Source organism: Geotrypetes seraphini, chromosome 1 (assembly GCF_902459505.1).
Source record: "Geotrypetes seraphini chromosome 1, aGeoSer1.1, whole genome shotgun sequence".
NCBI classification, from domain to species: Eukaryota; Metazoa; Chordata; class Amphibia; order Gymnophiona; family Dermophiidae; genus Geotrypetes; species Geotrypetes seraphini.
Genome location: NC_047084.1, coordinates 215,134,773 through 215,156,824, shown reverse-complemented (window position 1 = coordinate 215,156,824; position 22,052 = coordinate 215,134,773). Strand labels below are relative to the sequence as shown.

Genomic DNA, 22,052 nt, shown 5'->3' with positions numbered 1-22,052 from the left:
AGGGCACAAGAGTTCATTTGACTGTGTAACTTGTCTTTTATTTCATTATCAATGGTTGTCGGTTAATTTTAGAATTCAATTTAAAATTTTAAGTTTTGACTCACAAAGCATTTCATACCATGGAACCTAGTTATTTGAATTCATTGACCATTACTTATACCACAGGGCAAATGCTGAGATCTTTACAAGCTCATAGACTTGTTCTGCCAGCAGTTCATAGAACTATATGGGAATTTACACGATATAAGGCCTTAATTTTTTTACTTGGCACCAAGGGCTCCTTTTACTAAGGTGCGCTAGCGTTTTTAGCGCACGCAAACTCTGCACTAAATGGAAAATACTAATGCAAGCTCTATGGAGGCGTTAGCGTTTAGCGTGTGCGGCATTGTAGTGCACACTAAAACCACTAGCGCATCTTAGTAAAAGGAGCCCCTAGTCTTTGGAGTCAACTTCCAAATTACATTCGATCTGAAGCAAATTTTAAGGCTTTAAAGACATTTATTAAAAACTAATTTTTATAGTTAGCTTTTGGAACTGATTCATTCCCAATTGACCTTATTCATTAACTCTCCTCCCCTCCTACAAAAGTGTAGTGTGGTTTTTAGCTCTGGCTGTAGCGGTAACAGCTCTCACGCTCATAGAATTCCTAAGAATGTAGGAGCTGTTACCACTGCGGCTGGTGCTAAAACAGCGCTACACTTTTGTAAAAGGGAAGTAATTGAGAGGTTACTAGGCACGATCTATACATTAGGATGTTATCATTTTTGTGCATTTTACTTGCAAGTTATTTTTAGGTATGAATGTGAATTTTAGGTCTTTCCTTTTTTTATGGAGTTTTTTCTGGCTTTTATTTGTATTTTACTGCTATATAAAACCGCTGAGAACTGTTGTAAGCTTCGGCAGAATATAAAATTTTAATACACATAATAAACACTAAGACTACCAACCCCAGATGAATCGCAATCCTGCAAATGACTCAACACATACAAGAGCCCCTTCTCCAGCCACAGTTGGACTAATGCATTCAACCCCACATTTCTGGGCTCATATCTTCAGTTGTACAAGCAAGCTGCCTTTGTGTTTACTGCTGAGGCCATCAGATCCATCTATGCCCCCTCACCCACACTGATGAACAATGGAGTTGAACGCCTGGAGGCAAAGAAGCCATTTCTCTGGGTCGAGAGTCTGCTAACTGCACATTTTCCACTCCTGCTATGTGCACAGCCGAAAGATCCTCAAATGAGCTTCTGCTCACCAATAGAGTTGAGCTTCTAGGCCTAATGGGGCACTTCTGGTGCCTCCTTGCCTATTGACATGCCTAAGGAAATGCGGAGAGGAATGCCCCTTGAAAGGGAAGCTGTCTGCAGCCACCACTGCAGGCTGTTCCTGCGTCCGGTAACTATGGAAGCAGTTGATGAAGCGAGTCTGTCTGAGGAGACCAGCAAGAGAGGAGAGCATCTTGGAGAAGTCTCATGTGCACTCTTATCCAAAGGACCATCTCTATGGCTGCTGCCATCGACCCCCAGGACTGACACCTTGCAAATGACTCTGAAGATGTCATACAGAGTGTCCGTTATATTATTCACCCAAGAAGAGAGCATTTAGGGGTCTTTGTCTTCCTCCGAGGCCAGGACATGAGACAGTTGGCTGTGGCAAGCATGTGCCACAAAGGAAGCCATGGCTGCTGCTTTAATTTTCTAGGGCCAAAGCTTCAAATTGCCTCTTGAAGATCACATCTACCTTATGGTCCTGAGTAACCTTTAACAGCACACCTCCTTCACTAGGCAAGAAGGTTCATTTGGTGACATACACCACCAGTGAACCCACCTTCAGCTGAACAGCTGTTGGAAATCCGGAGCCATAGGATAACGCTTGGACATAGTCTAAGCCACTCGCAGGAACCTCTCTGGCAACTCCCATGGTCTGAGACCAGCTTTGTGATGTCCAGATGCGAGAGAAAGAACGCAGTCAGAGTAACTGAGCCACTCATAATTGAGTACTACAACAAGGGGGCTGGAGGAACTTCCAGCTTCATTTCTCAAAGTGAGGTAGATATAATGCCCGAGACGAAGAGGCTTTTAACAGCCTGTGCACCATGTGGTCTTTTCCCTGGTCCAGGCCTATTACCACTTCTTGGCTGCTGTTCTCATGCAGAGAACCAGACTCTGTCAGAGAAACTGCATCCTAGGACAATAATGGCATGGAATTGGATTATCCATCCTCCCAGTTTATGTCAGATTAAACATCCTGGTCAAGCTCTGTGTCCTCATCTGGTCGGGGCCCATGCTGAGGGGAGATCCCTGTGCTCCCGCCTCCAGTGTGCTTAATGCACATGCTGAGGACCCTTGGCAGTTCAAATAGGCATTCCATATCAGGCTCACAAAATCCAAGGTGAAGCTCTGTACTGAGGGTCTCAGGGATCCCAGCATAGAATCCTTGCAGGATCTCCTGGGATCCGCAGGAACCACCCGTCTGTGCTTAGCCAATGTACCTTCAGAGGGCTCTGGAAAGGGTCTCTTCACTTGGGATAGTGCCTACTATGGATTCTCAACCCTGGAGGACTCAGAGGAGGCTAAGCTCAAGGCTCTAACTCCTCCCCCGTGTGCTCTGCTGCACAAGGGACATGAACACTCCTTGGTCGGCCATCCAGCGCAAATCTTCATCGTACAGGGGTAGAAGGCCTGAGGGGGTTCCATTCCTATCGATTTTAAGTAAAATTGAGAGGTTTTGAGGCAGATTGATTGGTTACTGGTATTTTACAGAATCCGTTTTAAAACTCTTATTATTGCTCATAAAGCCTTTTATGAAGGTGCTCCTCCCCATTTGAGCTATTCCATATATACTACTTTGAGCACTGAGATCCTTACAAGACTACAGAATGACTCCTCCCCCCCAATTGCTAGTGCTCAGTGGGCATTAACATGCAACAGTGCTTTTGCTTGGACTGCTCCTATTCTATGGCATGGTGTACCTAAAAATATCTGTGCACATAGATGTCAGCTCTGTGGGTGCTATGGGTGCTTGAGCACCCCCAATATTGAGCACACTCCTTTCATTGTGACTAGCGAACATTCACTTTTGTTGAGTTTAGCACCCCCAGTAATTTTGAAAAGTTGACTCCTATGTCTGTACAGAGTTGGTATTAAAATTTTTTAAATATTATTAAAAACCTTTTTTTTAAAAAAAAAAAAGTGAATTGAATTTACAGGATGAGGTAGAGTGGAAGATCTATTAGCGTGCCTAGGGGTGCAGAGTAAGAAGAAACAACAGACTTTTTCTTTTTATACAGTATTTGTGTTAGTTTCAGCTATACGATGGGAGGGCTGGTAATGGGTGAAAGTACCCTAGAAAAGGACTTGGGGGTAATAGTGGACAAGACAATGAAGCCGTCAGCACAGTGCGCAGCGGCCTCTAAGAAGGCAAATAGAATGCTAGGTATTATCAAGAAAGGTATTACAACCAGAATGAAAGAAGTTATCCTGCTGTTGTATCGGGCGATGGTGCGCCCACATCTGGAGTACTGCATCCAATATTGGTCGCCGTACCTTAAGAAGGATATGGCGATACTCGAGAGGGTTCAGAAAAGAGCGACGCAATTGATAAAAGGTATGGAAAACCTTTCATATGCTGAAAGATTAGAGAAACTGGGGCTTTTTTCCCTTGAAAAGCGGAGGCTTAGAGGGGACATGATAGAGACTTACAAGATCATGAAGGGCTTAGAGAAAGTGGAGAGAGACAAATTCTTCAAACTTTCGAAAATTACAAGATCGAGAGGGCATTCGGAAAAATTGAGAGGGGACAGATTCAGAACCAATGCTAGGAAGTTCTTCTTCACCCAAAGGGTGGTGGAAACCTGGAATGCCCTTCCAGAGGGTGTGATAGGACAGAGGTTCAAGAGGGGATTAGATGATTTCCTGAAGGAAAAGGAGATAGAAGGGCAGACTTGCACGGTCTGTGTCTGTGTATGGCCGTTTGGTGGAGGATGGGCAGGGGAGGGCTTCAATGGCTGGGAGGGTGTAGATGGGCTGGAGTAAGTCTTAACAGAGATTTTGGCAGTTGGAACCCAAGCACAGTACCGGGTAAAGCTTTGGATTCTTGCCCAGAAATAGCTAAGAAGAAAAATTACAAAAAAAAAAAAAAAAAAATTTAAATTGAATCAGGTTGGGCAGACTGGATGGACCATTCGGGTCTTTATCTGCTGTCATCTACTATGTTACTATGTTACTAAGGGTATACATAGAGGATTACTATACAGGTCCTGGACCTGATGGGCCGCCGTGTGAGTGGACTGCTGAGCATGATGGACCTCTGGTCTGACCCAGCAGAGGCACTGCTTATGTTCTTATGTTCTATGGATGTGTAGGATTAGGTCTGCCCTATCTAAGAATTTTGGCTTTTTTTTTCTTGACAATTCTATTGTGTTTTGTTGTAAACCGCCTAAATCTACGTAGGCTTGGTGGTATATCAGATTTTAATAAATTGGAAATTTTGACGACGATGATGATAAAACATTTTTTGCTATAAGGAAATCAAGTGTCTCATACAGAGATTCTTATGATCAATACCTGCAGATCTAGTCAAAAGGCATCGGTAATACTGCAGCCTGGCCTGATTTGAAGGAACTTCTTATCAATCCACTTCCTGCCAGTGCAGTTGTTCTAACACACTGGATTAATGACTCACAAGCACATTCGTATGAGTGACAGTCATTTTCAAAACTTAGTTTTATTAAAAGCAAACTGGATTGAATTACAAAGTAATAATGTTCTTCGGATAAAAATGTTAACAATAGTTGCATCTACTTTAATAAAACCCTAAGCGCGCATGTGCACTCTTACCTGCATGTTCCGTGATCCATATGTCCATATGTCTGTGCGCACTTCGTCTCCTCCCCTTCACTCATTGTAAGGAAGGAAGGCAGTTCGTCGTCGTCGACCCTCACACCGCACCCAAACCCCCGTTGAGCCTCCCATCTGCCCCTCCCACCGCGAAACGACCACAAACCTCCGCATGTTTCCATCTCCCCCCGCCACTACTGCCACCATGCAACCGACCCCACTGACCCTCCCATTCGCCCCTCCCACCGCAAGACGATATATAAACCACCCAGCACCAGCAGCGTCCCCAGCACTTTAAACATGCTGCTTCGCGGCCTTCTACTGCCGATTTCCTCTGCCACGTCCCTGATGACATCATCAGAGACAGAGACGCGGCAGAGGAAATCGGCAGTAGAAGGCCGCGAAGCAGCGTGTTTAAAGTGTTGGGGATGCTGCTGGTGCCGGGAGGTTTGTAGATCGACTCTCGATGGGAGGGGCGGATGGGAGGGTCAATGGGGTTGGCTGCACGGGGCGGTAGTGGCGGCGGGTGCTGCTGCTGCTTACTGGTTCTACTGCACAGGGTTGATGGGAGGAAGGGAGGGAAAGAAAAATGCCGGCTTCTACTATACAGGGGGAATGGGGGGAGGTAGAAATTGAAAGATGCTGCTCAATGTATCTACTGCAACGGGGGATGGGAGGCAGGCAGGCAGACAGTCTGGCTTTTGAGGGTGGGAGTGGGTTAAAGTCTGGAAGGCAGTGAGAGGGACATAGGAAGGAGGCACTGGGGGCACTAAGGACACAGGAAGGAGGCACCGGGGGCACTAAGGACATGGGAAGAAGGCACTGGGGGCACTAAGGACATGGGAAGGAGACACTGGGGGTACTATGGACACATGACAGAGGCACTGGGGCACTAAGGACATGGGAAGGAGGCACTGGGGCACTAAAGACATAGGAAGGTGTACTAAGGGCATGGGAAGGAGGAACTGGGGGCACTAAGGACATAGGAAAGGGCACTAAGGACATAAAAGGCACTGAGGGCACTAAGGACATAGGGAGGAGGCACTGAGGGCACTAAGGACATAGGAGGCACTGAGGACACTAAGAACATTGGATGGGACACTAAGGACATAGGAAGAAGGCACTGAGGGCACTATGGACATAGGAAGGGGGCCAAGGAGAGACAGGCCTGCATGGCGCAACAGAGAAATACAGGCAGGGGGCCAGGGAGACAGAGACAGAAAGAAAAATAGATAGACAGGGGGCCAGGGAGAGACACAGACAGAAAGAATGACAGACAGACAGCGTCCAAGGAGAGAGAGACAAAGGGAAAAAAAACCCAGACAGACAGACAGACATCTACTCTAGCACCCGTTAATGTAACGGGCTTAAACACTAGTTCATTATAATTGCAGCTCTTTTACTTAAAAAGTATTGTATTAGGCAATACATTTTTGACGTCCACTTAAGTAAATTTTTAAATGTGCTTTTCACTGTACTTTTACTTAAGTATTAAAAAATACTCCATTTATTTTTACTTTTACTTGAGTATTAAAAAATACTCCGTTTATTTTTACTTTTACTTAAGTACTTTATCTAGTACTTGGAACAACACTGCAAATTTATACCTGCTCTGAAGAAAGTATATATGTGCCTACATGTGCATTTTACATAATATTCAGCATTCAAACACACATTTTATATAATATGCACAAAAATTGCAATTCTACCTCAGCACTACTCAAACTACACCTCTAAGAATGTCTTCACAAAGATCACATAAAAGTGTATGTGCTCTTTATCAACCTGTGTATTTTGTACACTTGTGTATTTTTGCACAATTTTATAACAGCCATTTTCTACGTATAAAATAACTATTATAAAATCACCTTCTTCTTCTATTAGTTTCATTTCAGGCATTGTGCTAACGTTACCATACCACATGGTAATTAAAAAAAATGAATGTAGTAATTGGCTTTAACATGTTCCACATTAGGCCATTTTTGCTCTGCTAGGCATGCATCAGTGCCTAATGCAGCTTAGTAAAAGGGCCTCTCTGTTTATCTGAAACCTCTTGGATATATGTAAGTTAAAAAAAATTTAGCCCACTGAAAAAACATTTTTAAACATATTTTTAAATTAAATATTATAATATTGTTTTATATGTTGCTTTAAAACTGTTCTTCCCTCAGCTGTGACCTTAGACTCAGGAGAATCTCTGAAAATTGAATTTTCCTTGCTAATATTGGGTATTGCTATTGATTCATCTCTTACATTTAAGGATCAGCTAAATTCTCTTTAAAAAGTATTTCTTTAGCCTCTGTATCCTTAGAAGAATGAGAGCGCTTTTTCATCAGCAATACTTCTCTGTATTGGTTCAGTCAATTATCTTATCAAGGTTGGATTATTGCAACTCAATGTACCTGGATCCATAGGCAGTGGAATGCTTTTTTGTTTGGAGGGGCCAGCAAGCTCCGCCCCAGACCCCACCCCCATAATAGTACTAATTGTAATACCATTTAAAAAAAAAAAAAAAAGTAATACCATTTTTTCCATTCATTTTCCATATATACACACAATATAATCTTAATAACAATACATAATGGTTAACCACAAAATTTGAGGGAGCCAGTCAAAGAAGCCGCTGAGCGCCGAGCAGGAGCGCCAAAGTGCACTCCCGCTCATTGCCGCACAGCGGCTGAAGAAACCAGCCGCAACCAGGTTAGCAGCGGGAAAGGAGCCGGAAAGCACGCTCCTGCCTGCTGCACCTCTGAGCTACCAGGGATGATGAAAGTGCCAATTTTTGGGGAGGCCACGGCCCTTGTGGTCTCTTCCGTTCCAACGCCTATGCCTGGGTCTCTCAAAGGTCAGTCTGCAGAGACTTCAACTGATACAGAGCACTGCTGCCAAGCTCATTTTTGGTATGAGTAAATTCAATCACGTAACCCCATTGCTCAAGGAATTACATTGGCTTCCAGTGTACCTTAGAGTTCAATTTAAGTGCATTTGTATTGCATTTACAATTCTCTTTGGCACTTTTATTACTTTGGTTCCTTTAGATTGGAATGTACACAGATCTCAACTCACTAGGAGTTTCAATAAATTCAAACTTACATTTCTTTCCCTTAGGGGTAAAAATAGAACTTTCAAGAGATTCAGCCACTCTTTCATTTTCAAACTTTCTGAGCTCTGGAATGAGTTACCGCTTTCACTTAGAAGTCTAGGTCCCTTTGTTTTATTTCGGAAAGCTCTGAAAACTTTCTTGTTTATGAAACACTTTGGAAACTAAGCCATTCTAGATTTCATTCTTTTCATATTTATACTATACTTACATTATTGTAAACCGAGTCGAGCACCTTTTGGTTGAAGACCCGGTCTATAAAATTAAGTTTTAGTTTAGTTTTTTTAAATCTATGTGAGTTATTGCCTAGTCATCTGAAATTCTGCTTGGATTTTAAAGTTCTGGTTATATATGATATTTATACCAACATATGTTCTTTACTATACTTTAATGTGACTTTATTCTTATTTTTATAGCTGACAATGTTATAGACATATAGCTTTTTCAAGTTATATGCTTAATTTGTTTTGAAATGTAATCCATACTTGAGAATGGCGGTTAGCTTTAACTGTTTGCCATTCTTTTCAATGTTGCCACATTAATCTAATAAAAAAAGGCAGGTTATCATGGTTAACAGTGATGAATAATGAAGAACTGTGCCATCCTATGTGTAGAAGAATATGGTAACTAACAAAAAGACCCTTTTATTAAAGCTTAGTGTGTACTAATGGACATTAATGTGTGCCAAGTGCCACATAGTCTATATTATAGTCTATGTCATAGTCATAGTTATAGTTATAGTCATAGTCTATATATATTTATAGACTCTTCTATAATCTTCTTTCTAGTAGACATACATTATTCCTGAACCTTCGGGTAGTCAATCTATTCCCATGAGAATTCTTGTAGACAGCCACATTAGCATATTTTGCTCTGTCTCCCACCTCTTTGGGCTGTCCACCAATTCCTCAGTTTGTACCAAAGCAGATGGTCAGTTCTAGGCCAAGATTCACTAAAGATAGTGATTCTCTGGCCAATTTGCAAACAGCGACTGATTCACTATCAAGTTTGCATGCAAACTCACCGACCGAGCGATTTCAGTTGGTGCAGAGCCCTGACAGTAGTGACAGGAGAAGCAGCCTCCTATCACTGCTGTCAGGGCTTCTGCCGGGGTTTTTTTTTTTAATGGCACAGATATTTTGCATGTATTACACACACAAAATATCTGCCCAATTTAAAAAAGAAAAAAGCCCCCCACCCTCTGAACCAAAAAAATGGCAGGAGGGATGCCCACTCACTCCTGCCATCGCCCCCCTGCACAAAATGATATGGGCAGGAGGGATGCCCACTCCCTCCTGACGTCGGGTCCCTCCTCCCCTCCCTCCTCTGTCATCATCCCTGTACCTTTAAGTCAGGAGCAGGAGGGGTACTCAGTCCCTCCTGCTCCTCTGACATCTGCGTCAGCAATGCGGGCCTTAGGCCCTGCCCCTGTGCATCATGTGATGCATCGGATGAGGGCTAAGACCCTGATGGGCCTGAGGCGTCTGAGCCAGTCAGGGACTTCCTTAGGAAGGAGCCTAAGGAAGTCCCTGATTGGCCAAGATTTCTTTTACAGTGCTGCTGAAACCAATGTTTACCTGGCCAACTGGAAGATGGTGGACTGAAGTGCTAGGGCTAACTGAGAACCTACATATATTTCCAGAATACTGTAAGCACTTTCTATTTAATATATTGTATTGTATTTCTTTGGTGCATTATTTTGATTTTTTGGTATATCATTTTGGGAGAGTATTCAGATTGTAGATTACCATCAGTGACAGAGGAACTTTTGGGAGGGGGGGAAGGGAGAGACAGATAGCTGCTGCAGCTGCACCAAAGCCACATAGTGAGGGATTCCTTCCTTGTTGTGTTCAAAAGTGCCCCAGTCCCTTCCTGCAGACATAGATATTGCCCCTACCCCAAAGATTTTAATTTGCTCTGTTCTGTCTAGTCCCACCTTATATCCCATCCTAGTCCAGCCCACTTTAGTCTTCCCAAAGTTACAGATCCCCTATGTTCCCTGTTATTGCAGATCCCATTCCATTTGTTTTCCAGACTGTAGTAAAAGGTCCCCAAGTGACCATGAATTATGTGTCTAACCAGATCTGAAAAAGGTATTGTTGGAAATATTTAAATGGTTATAAAATTGTAAAAGTAATTGTCACGGCACTTAAATAAACTATACAACAGCAGTTACAACTAGTTGATTATACACATAATTAACATAGAACATTACATGGATGTTGGAAAAAGGAAAATAAGATTAAGCTTTAAAAAGAGAATACAAAAAGCAGCATAATATGAACAGAGCAAATGAAATCAGTTTCTTGGGAAGAAGAGTTGCTTAATTTAACAAATGGAGGAATTGATAAAAGAGAGGTTTCCTTCTAGACATGGCCAAAAGAGATTACCTAGTATAACATTCAGAAGAAGAAGGGGAAGTAAATAATGGAAAAAGAAAACAAATGAGGTATAAGCATTCAAAGACTTCTCACCTGGACATCCCAGAGAAATCTGCCTCTTCTTCTTCACACCTCTCATCCAACTCTTTCAAAGCTAGAGTAACATCCTCATCACACACAGAGTCTGCTGAACTTCCTGGAGCTGTAGGATCTGCTAGTTCATGAGACTCTTCCAGTTCTAGGGCTTCATGACAAACCAAATATTCATGCTGCTCTTGTGCAATATATGACCCAGTATCTTCACTAGCAGCACTAAACTGTTCCTCCTTTATAGTCTCACTGCCATCCTGCAAAATAAATAATATTTTTGATCTATACTTTCTTTATATCAGTTAATATAGTAAAATGTAAACTAATAGTAATGGCCTTACATTCTTTAAAATATTTTTCACCATAAAATGCATCAGTGAAGTTAGAATTCCACAAAGCAGAAAAAAATCCTGCTAGAATAAAATTCATGTTACAACCCTTTAAAATGTCAGGCCAATTATAACATTTCTAAGAGAGCATACCAGTATGTATGTGTTAGGTGCCATCGACTCGGGTTCGAGTCCTAGCAACTTGATGAATTACAGATCCAAAAATGTTGATACCAATATACATTTTAAATTATTGGCATCTATATGCACCTATTATTATGGGCTTTTATAATGGAATGAAATTTGAGATTTCACTGCCTAAGGAGGATTAATACCTAAAGTTGGATCTTAGGCAATGAAGGCTGAAGTAACTTGGCCAACATCACAAGGAGCATCAGTGAGAGGGGAGGGATTTTAATCCTGGCTTCCCTGGGTTTAGCTCACTGTTCTAATCACCTAGGCTTTACCTCCATTCTACTGATTTTGTGAGCAACTGAAAATACATTGGCTATCTATTCATACAAATTAAGCCAAAGAGGACTTACGGGGACACTACTGAGATTTTATTTAGTTGGTTGGATATTTAAAGAACCTTTATCCTCCTGTGATTTGATTGGATGCTTTTGCTAGGACATTCTTCACACTCCACTGCTGAACCTGACACTATCCATGTGACTTAAGGTGTTTAAGCACAGTCAGCCTGGAGTCTTGTGCGATTGTACTGATGTAATGTTAGCTCACTAAAACTAGCCTCATGTCTTCATTTTCTTCCCCTTTTCTGCCTCTGGGATAATACCCCTCAGTGATATTAATGTACATTTATTAATGCTTACAATGATCATTGATAACTGGAACATCAAGATATGAGCATATTACTCCATATCTTCGACAACTGCACTGGTTGCCAGTTGTGTTTCGAATTCAGTACAAAGCAATCATGTTATGTCATCAATTTCTATATGGTACGATGCCCGAAATTTTAAAGAATATGATGTCTCGTTATCAACCACAAAGATCCCTGCGTTCTGCAGGGGCCGTATTGCTGAAAACAAAGGCCAACCCTAAACATGTAGATACGAATCCCATGACTTTTACATGTGCAGGAGTTAAGCTATGGAATGGCTTTGTTGGCCAGATTCGAAAATGTGGGGAGAGGAATTCTTTTAGAAAAATGTTGAAGACTCAACTATTTGTTGACAAATTTTTCTGAGCAAGTGATTTTATGTTACATTGAATATGTCTATTTTATCTTCTTATTTTGTATGGGCTTTTAACATTTTACGTATGTAACCCCTTGTAAACCGTTTTGGACAAAAACGGTATAGAAATTTTAAAAATAAATAAATAAAAAGATAGATAGATAGATATACCACTGATCCAGTTAAACAGGGAAATGCTTTTGGAATTGCGAATGATAAATAATGATGGTAAATACAGTTGTCTTTAAAGAATTCTTCTGCCTCTTGAACAACAAACAGCAGCAACAACAATGCTTGGTTTGTGATGTTAATTATTTCTTCCCCATGTTGCTATTTCTTGGGTGGAAGAAAAGTACCTGGGAGGATGGGAGACTAGAAAGAATGAAGAGATGGTTTGACAATTTCTATACTTGCTCTCAACACATTGTTGTAATCCTTTTTTTTAATAAAAACCTTCAATAATTTTAAAAAAGTGAAATCTTTGTAGCATTTTTCTCTTTGTGTGTAAAAAATGACCTACTGTATGATCGATTATATAATACTTTGTTATATGGCTTTATTTTGTTCCATTATGCAGGATTATTTATTTTCTTTAGATCACTGTTAGTTCTATGATGAATAAGAGATAACAATGGTTATTAGAGATGCGCATTTGTTAGTATACATTTTGGGATCCTTTTACTAAACCATGTTAAAGAAATAAAATGCATTTAACGCGGGGAAAAAGAAAGTTTATTACAAAATGTGTTAAAGCATTCTGCAGTAGTTTGCCTGTCTCTACAGTGCCAGCTTATGCATTAACTAATTTTTTTCTGGGGGCATGTCATGGATGGAAAATGGGTGTGGAAGCATTAACCAGCTAGTATATTTGCTATTAGCACTCATGTGAGTTAAGGAAGGAAAAACTTAGCACCTCCTAAATAGGAAGTGGTAAGTACTCCCAAACATTAGTGCATGACCTGAAAAAAAAAATGCTTAAAATACTACTATACTAGAAATGGGCTTAGCATATTGGAAAGTCTGGTGTTAAAACATGCTACGCCCATATTCTAATGTGGCTTAGTAAAAGGGCTTCTCAGTTCATTATTTGTATATCAAGTAAATTTAGGGGGAAATTCTATAGCCAGCGCTTAAACTTAGGCATCAGTAGGTACCCTGCTGATGCCCGAGCAATTGAAAAATGCAGTCAGATATGGCAGTGTTGAAACGCCTACCGACAACTAAATAAAAGGCGGCTGAAATGGCCGCTGGAATCGTGGCTAGGTAGCCACTTTAATAAAAATAATAACTTTATTTTTAAACCGCATTACCTCGCAGTTCAGTGCAGTTCATAACAAGTAAAAAACTTTAAAAACACAGCGATAATACATTAGAAATGCATCACATTCTTAAAGTTGACAAGTGTCATTATACAAATTTATCAAACAAGTACGCTTTCAATGATTATTTAAAATCCTGGAAGAAGAAGAAGTCATGATCAAACCACTTAAACTCCAATTCCATTTCCCTGCTTGGAAAGATAAGGTTCTATCTAGAATTTTTTTATAAACACAACCTTTTAATGATGGAAAAGAAAACAAGAAAATACCATGCGTGGCTAATGCTGGAAGTAGTGTCAGGTGGGCTAACGTGGCTACCCAGACGCAATTCACGCCAATATAGGCGGCTAAAATGTAGGCCTGGAAAACCCTGGTGTGCATTTCAGCTGCCTATGTTTGCTGCTAGACGCAGCAGCCGATCACAGCAGGGGAATTTATCTCCAATCAGCTGAGCTGGCAGAGCTCCTGGGATATACTGTGAAGGAGGTCTGTTTATCACACTAATGTAAATATATTTACCATTCTCTCTTTTCAAATTGATCCACAGTGCCTCCTCCTTGCCCTAAAGATCCGGCAATTGTGTGGCTTTAATATGATATTTAACTTATAACGTTACTCTCCCTCCTTTTTTTCCTACCCTGTCTTTCCTGAACAGATTATTGCCTGGTTTAATTATATCCCCGTTTAACTATATCCCAGTCATGGGTCTCTGTGAACCACATCTCTGTGATTACCACTATATTCAACTCTTTTTCCATCACAGCTTCTAGATCCAAAATCTTATTTCTCATAATTTGAGCATTAGTATATACTGCTTTCCAGACATTGCCCCCTTTTCCCATCTGTTGTAGAGATATTCAGTGAATTACTTATCTTTGGGCTTATACTTACCTGGTGGCTTTGATCATCCTCCCCCATCACTTCTAGTTTAAAACCCTCTTCAGTGGATTAGCCAGCCTGCTGCCAAAGACACTTATTCCCTTCTTTGATAGATGCATAGCATCCCTGCTCAGCAGCCCTTGGAAAATCATCCCATGGTCCAGAAGCCAAAACGTTCTTAATGACACCATCCATGTAACCATACATTCATCTCCAGGATGCAAGCTTCTCTGCCTTGGCCTTTACTCTTGACAGGAAGGATGGATGAAAATACCACCTGTGTACCTGACTGCTTCACCTTCTCTCCCAGAGCCATAAAGTCACTTTTAATACCTTTGCAGGGGTACCTGACAGTATCATTGGTGTCAATGTGGATGAGCAGCAATGGATAACAGTCATCAGGCTTGATGAGTCTCAGCAAGCTCTCCACAACATCTTGGATTTGGTCGCTTTAGATGCCAGTTTCTCCTGATGTGCTGCATTCGTAAGCATGAAGAGATGATCAGACAGACTGAACTTGGTCATTTCCAAGTAACAAATCAAAATTTATTGGATATCCAGAACTTTCAACACACTATCTGCGTTGTTAAGAACATAAGAATTGCCACTGCTGAGTCAGACCAGTGGTCCATTATGCCCAGCAGTCCGCTCACATGGTGGCCCTCTGGTCTAAGACCAGCACCATAACTGAGACTAGCCCTACCAGTGCATGTTCTTGTTCAACAGAAACTTGTCTAACTTTGTCTTGAATCCTTGGAGGGTGTTTACCCCTATAACAGCCTCTGGAAGGGCGTTCCAGCTTTCTACCACTCTCTGGGTCAAGAAGAACTTCCTTATGTTTGTACGGAATCTATCTCCTTTCAACTTTAGAGAGTGCCCTCTTGTTCTCCCTACCTTGGAGAGGGTGAACAACCTGTCCTTATCTACTAAGTCTATCCCCTTCAGTACCTTGAATGTTTCGATCATGTCCCCTCTCAATCTCCTCTGTTCGAGAGAGAAGAGGCCCAGTTTCTCTAATCTTTCGCTGTACGCAGCTCCTCCAGCCCCTTAACCATCTTAGTCGCTCTTCTCTGGACCCTTTCGAGTAGTACCTTGTCCTTCTTCAGGACGCAGTACTCCAGGTGAGGGCGTACCATGGCTCGGTACAGTGGCATGAAAACCTTCTCTGATCTGTTCATGATCCCCTTCTTTATCATTTCTAGCATTCTGTTTGCCCTTTTTGCTGCCGCCGCACATTGTGTGGACGGCTTCATCGACTTGTTGATCAGAACTCCCAAGTCTCTTTCCTGTGTGAAGGCTGGGAATCACACCTCCTGGTTCATATGAAAACTGGACATGACCTTCGGTAGGAAGAAAGGGACCGTTCAAATTGAGATGCTAACCTCTGAGATGCAAAGAAAGGGTTCCCTGCAAGACAGATCCTGAAGCTCCGACACCCTACTCACTGACATCACAGCCACTAAGAAAACTGTTTTAACTGTCAGATCTTTCAGGGATACCTCCTCAAGAGACTCATATGGGATCTTCGCAAGGGCCCACAGGACCAGATTAAGTTTCCAAGATGGAAAAACCCATCACACTGAAGGGTAAAGACATAAGGCTCCCTTCAAAAATCTGGATACATCTGGATGGGATGACAATGAGTACTTGCTGACCCAAGCTCTGAAGCAAAAAAGTCTGGCTATCTGTACCTTGAGAGAGACAACTGCCAGGCCCTTCTTCAGACCTCCTTTCAGAAAGTTGAGCACCACCAAAATTGGTGTGATCACCAGGTCCGAGCATTGTCGGTGCACCAGTTCCTGAAACCCTTCCAGGATTTTGTATAGGCTGCTAACGTGGACTACTTCTTAGACCTCAGGAGTGTGGCAATAACTTTAGGTGAATAACCTTTATGCCCTAGAGCCAAGATCAAAGTGTTCCGGATCCTCCAGGGCAATAGGACCCTGTGAGAAAAGATTTGAATGACAAGGAAGCCTGAGAGCCTTGTCCTTCTACAGACATACTAAGTCTGCATACCACGGCCAACTTGGCCAATCTGGAGCTACTAGGATCACTCTACCTGGGTACGATCTGACCCATCGGAGTACTCTGCCATGGGGGGAACACATACAGGAGCTCCTCTGCAGGCTAGGCTTGGACTAGAGCATCCAGTCCAGTGCTTCCGGGCTCATACCTTCAGTTGAAGAAATGAGTCACCCTTTTGTTGGATGCTAAGGCCATGAGGTTGAACATCGGATGCTCCCAGAGCCTGATTATGCAGTTGAAGGTCCTCCAAGAAAGAGACCACTCCCCAGGATCCAAGGTCTGCTGACTTAGGAAGTCTGCCTGCACATTCTCCATCCTGGCTAAGTGAGCTGCCAAGATGGACTTACACTCACCAAAAAAGCATGCGAGCCTCCAAGCTTAGAGATGCACTCCTAGTTCCTCCTTGCTTGTTTATAAAGGCTACTGCAGCTGAGTTGTCTGAGATGACTCGGGCAGCCCTTCCTTCTAGGGCGCTGAACAGGGCTCTCAGAGTTAACTATATTGCTCTCAGCTCCAAGTGGTTGATTGACCACTTCCTCTGAGATGGGGATTACCGCTCTAGCAATGGATGTCCCTCACAATGAGCTCCCTAGCCAAATAGACTGGCATACGTTGTCAGGACTGGGAGAAGCATAGTGGCATACCTCTGTTCAAAGACTGTGGCTCCAGCCACCAGTCCAGGAGGCTCCATGCCTTGCCTGACCATGGCAGTGGGTTGTCCAGAGAGTCTGCTTGCAGAGACCACCTTGAGAGGAGCAACTCCTGAAGCAGGTGCAAGTACACTCTTGCCAGGGAACTACATCTATTCTGGCTACCATGCATCTGAGCAGAAGATACTGCCAAGCTATGGGGATCAGCAGGCTGAGAATCTCTCAAATTTGCATCATGAGATTCATTTTGCATGTTTCCGGGAAGAAGACCCTGTTCTGTGCCATCTCGAAACAGATTCCAGGGACTGAGTTGGGATCAACTGACTCTTCCTGAAGTTGGCTACCCAACCCAACATCTGTAGGAGCAGGACCACTTGCTCTACTGCTGTTGGTCTCTCATCCCTCGAAGGTGCACTTATGAGCTAATCATCCAGCTAAGGATGCATCTGCATTTTCACCTAACGGAGGTATGCTTCTACTACAACTATCTACTCGGTAAAGGTTTGTGGTGCTGTTGCTAGACCAAAGGGAAGAGCAGAGATCTACAAATACTTGTTCAGAATAAGGAACCTCAAGAACTTTCTGTGAGCTGGAAAGATGGGAATATGCAAGTATGCCTTTGTTTGATCCAGAGAGGCAAGGTATTCCACTGGTGCAACTGAGGCAATAACCGACTGTACTGTTTCCATGTGGAAGTGGGGAATCTTGAGGGCTGCATTGACCAACTTTAGATCCAGAATCAGTCTCCAGTTTTCTGGGTCTCTTTTGGGCATGATGAAGTACCTTGAATATGGAGTATCTGCCTAAGCCAATTCTCCATGCTCCTAGATCAATGAGTTTCTGAATTATCACTCAGACCCAGGCTGCCTTTTCTGGCTTCCCTGCTGGAGAAGTGAGAAAGAGGTCTGAGAGGGGCCAGTAGACTTCTAGTTTGTACCTCCAGCACCCATCCATCTGAAGAGATCTGTATCCAAGCCTGCCAGTACTCTGCCAACTTCCCCCCCCCCCCCCCCGTCTTAGGGGAATGACGGCTGTCCTAGCGTCTTTGCTGTTTCTTGGAAGCCAAAGAGGAACAGGATCCAGACCCTTGGGGATGCCTGGTGCTCCCAAACTTTTGTCTCTGGCCCTGGAACATCCTCTGATTGGAGGACACTTCCAAATACTAGTGAATCTGCCAGGAGCCACAAAAATTTCCTCTACCGGACCCCTTGCATTCCGGGGTCTGCTATCCGGTAAGGATTTTGGCTTGTGGTCCACCATACTAGCCATTAAATCATACAGGCCCTTGCTAAAGTGCAACTGTCCTTGAAAGGATTGTTTGCTCAGGGTTGCCTTGAAACCCTAGTCTCCTGCCCATTGTCTAATCCAGAGTATTCTGTGGGTGGAGATGGCATAAGCTGAGACCTTGCTCAGGACCCTGAAAAGGTCATACCGAGTATCCATAGAAACACGATGGCAGATAAAAGCCAAATGACCCAACTAGTCTGCCCATCCGCAGTAACCATTATCTCTTTCTCTCTCCGAGAGATCCCACATGCCTATCCCAGGCCCGTTTGAATTCAGACACAGTCTCTGTTTCCATCACCTCTTCTGGGAGACCGTTCCATGCATCTACCACCCTATCACCTCTTAACTTCATCCTATGCCCCCTCATTGCAGAGTTTCCTTTCAAATTAAAGAGACTCGACTCATGCGCATTTACATTACGTAGGTATTTAAACGTGTCTATCATATCTCCCCTCTCCCGCCTTTCCTCCAAACTATACAGATTGAGATCTTTAAGTCTGTCACCATATGACTTATGATGAAGATCACATACCATTTTAGTAGCCTTCCTCTGGACCGACTCCATCCTTTTTATATCTTTTTGAAGGTGCAAGCCTCCAGAATTGTACACAATATTCTAAATGAGGTCTCATCAAAGTCTTATACAGGGGCATCAATATCTCCTTCTTCCTACTAGCCATACCTCTCCTTATGCAACCTAGCATCTTTCTATAATTACATGTGAAACTGGACATCCTACACATGCCCCACTGAGACTCCAGCCACATCCACCTTCAAACTACATGTCAAACCTAGTATCCTTCCAGCTTTCGCCGTCACCTTTTCAACCTGTTTGGCCACCTTAAGATCATCACACCCAAGTATCGCTCTTCTGTCGTGTACATAAGCTCTTCACTCCCTAATTTGTACCATTCCCTTGGGTTTTTGCAGCCCAAATGCATGACCTTGCATTTCTTAGCATTAAATTTTAGCTGTCAAATTTAAGACCATTCTTCAAGCTTTGCCAGGCCTTTCTTAATGTTACTCACACCATCTGGCGTGTCTACACTACTGCAGATTTTGGTATCATCCGCAAAGAAGCAAATCTTACCCGACAACCCTTCAGCATTATCGTTTATAAAAATGTTAAAAAGAACAGGCCCACGAGTAGAACCTTGAGGCACACCACTGGCAAAATCCCTTTCCTCAGAGTGATCTCCATTGATCACTACCCTCTGTCGCCTTCCACTCAACCAGTTCTTGACCCAGCCCATCACTTTGGGCCCCATCCTGAGGGCACTAAGTTTATTTATTAGACGTCTGTGTGGAACATTGTCAAAGGCTTTGCTAAACTCTAAATACACCACATCTAGCACACATCCTCTATCCAATTCTCTGGTCACCCAGTCAAAGAAATTGATCAGATTTATCTAACAAGACCTACCTCTAGTGAATCCATGTTGCCTCCGGTCCTATAATTCACAGGACTCCAGAAACTTGACCATTCTCTGTTTTAAAAGTATTTCCATTAATTTGCTTATCACAGAAGTCAGACTTACCAGCCTATAATTCCCTACTTCTTCCTTACTTACACTTTTGTGGAGATCAGTCCTCCGGTACCACTCCTGACTCTAGAGACTCATTGAAAAGGTCAGTCAGCGGAGCTACCAGAACTTCCCTAAGTTCCTTCAGCACCCTAGGATGTACACCATCTGGCCACATTGCTTTGTCTACCTTTACTTTAGCTTGTTCCTCAAGAACACAACCCTCTGAAAATCAATCAGGGTCTATTACTTCTCCATCTCTATTCACATTTGTCTTCTGTGGTCCTGCTTCCGGCGCTTCAGCCATGAACACAGAACAGAAATATCTGTTAAGCAATTCAGCCTTTTCTTTAACAGCTTCTACATATTCCTCCCCTTTACCTTTGAGTCTCACTAATATATCTGAAAAATGTCTTGTCTCCCCGTTTTACCATGTCAGCTATTTTTTTCTTCTATTTACATCTTTGCTTTCCTGACTACAAGACTAGCCTCTCTTAACTTTTGCAGATATTTTTGCCTGTCTTCCTCTTTCTGCAATCTTTTATAGTTTATGAAAGCTAACCTCTAATTCCTTACCTTCTCAGCTATTACTTTTGAGAACCAAAGTGGCCTTCTTTTCTAATTACTTTTACTTACTTGCCTCACAAAAAGGTTTGTCGCCCTTACAATTGCTCCTTTCAGTTTTGTCCACCGCATGTCCATTCCTTCCAGACTATCCCATCCAGACAAAAATTCCTTGACATAAACCCCCATCCGAACAAAGTTAGTTTTTTAAATGTCTAGAACCTTTGCTTTTGAATGAGCCCTTGCTATACCAATCTTAATATTAAATCGTATCGTGCAGTGATCACTGGATGCCAGATGATCACCCACTGTAAAATCAGAAACACTTTCCCTGTTTGTAAGTATGAGCCCATCCTGTGTGAGTTCCAATACCAACTGCTGGGTCAGTTCTCCTTGTAGAGAATCCAGAATCTCCCTACTTCAGGAAGACCCTGCAATAGGGATACCCCAATCAACATCCGGCATGCTAAAATCACCTATTAGCAAGACTTCCCTTTTTTTAGAAATATTCTGAATGTCTACTATTACATCTCTATCTACTTCTTCTGTCTGTGAAGGAGGCCTGTATATCACACCATTGTAAATATATCCACCATTCCCTCTTTCCAAATTGATCCACAGTGCCTCTTCCTTGCCCTGCAGATCCTGCAATTGTTTGGCTTTAATATGTTCTTTAACATATAATGCTACTCCTCATCCTTTTCTTCCTACCCTGTCTTTCCTGAACAGATTATAACACAGTATAACTACATCCCAGTCATGGTTCTCTGTGATCGCCACTACGTCCAACTCCTCTTCTTCCATCACAGCTTCTAGATCCAGAATCTTGTTTCCCATACTTCGAGCATTAGTATATACTGCTTTCCAGACATTGCCCCCTTTTCCCATCAATGTAGAGGTATTAAGTAATTTACTTACCTGAGGGTTTATACTCACCCGCCACATAATCAACCCCATCAAAGAGGAACTGGGAGTTAGCATTGCTGTCTGGATCTAGAACCCAGCTTAGTTGGAAATGGCATGCCCGGGCAATATACACACAGAAACATGATGGCATATAAAGGCCAAATGTCCCATCCAGTCTGCCCATCCGCAGTAACCATTCTCTCTTCTTCTCTCTTAAGAGATCTCATGTGCCTATTCCATGCTTTCTTGAATTCACACACAGTCTCTGTTTCCACCACCTCTTCCGGGAGACTGTTCCACAAATTTACCACCCTTTCTGCTACCACTTTCAGTCCAGCAAAGGAGCCTCAAATTGTCTTTTGAGGACAAAGTATACTCTGTGGTTCTGTGCATCCTTGAAGACTATGCCGCCTTCACTAGGGAGTGAGGTTTGCTTTGTTCATGGTCAGCCCCTCCCAGATGGGATGCTGAGTCTCCCGGAGCTGAGGACCATGAATGAGAAATTAAAGGCGAACTTTCACCCTCTGAGTCCACCACAGCTTGGGCCCCTGTGAAATCTGCACGGCTCCATGGGGTGGACCCTGTGTCTTTCACTACAAATCCTGGCGTTACCTCCGCTGAGGCCCCCATAGGGTTAGGTCAGCTTTTAAAAATTAAAACAGCTTCAAACATCATGTGCATTATTTGGGAGTGAACCACTGCCCCAGTTGCCTAGAGGGTGCTGGCAGGGTCTCCCATACTGGCTTCTGGTGTTTGTCAATCAGCACGCAGCTGCGCTTCAAAGGGGATGCCAAGTCTGCTTTCTCTAGCTCTTGCCAGAATTTCTTGTCCAGAAAATACTCCAACTGAGCACTTAAGCCATCAGAAGCAGAAGGGGAGATGAAGTTAAAAGCTCCCCCACCCCACAATTTTTCCCATAGGCTGCAATAGCCTTACTCACTGTGCCAGGCTGCTGGAGCTGC

At 42.8% G+C, this 22,052-nt stretch overlaps 1 protein-coding gene across 8 annotated transcripts in view; it reads right to left on the bottom strand.

The window, feature by feature from the left end:
• The window catches only part of FRYL (FRY like transcription coactivator), a 768,252-nt gene that overhangs the window by 65,490 nt on the left and 680,710 nt on the right, over positions 1-22,052 (bottom strand). For all 8 annotated transcript variants that reach the window (XM_033945802.1, XM_033945793.1, XM_033945809.1 and 5 more), the window contains one exon: positions 10,413-10,666. In XM_033945802.1, coding sequence (XP_033801693.1) covers positions 10,413-10,666 — 254 coding nt within the window. The remainder of the gene's footprint in view (positions 1-10,412; positions 10,667-22,052) is intronic.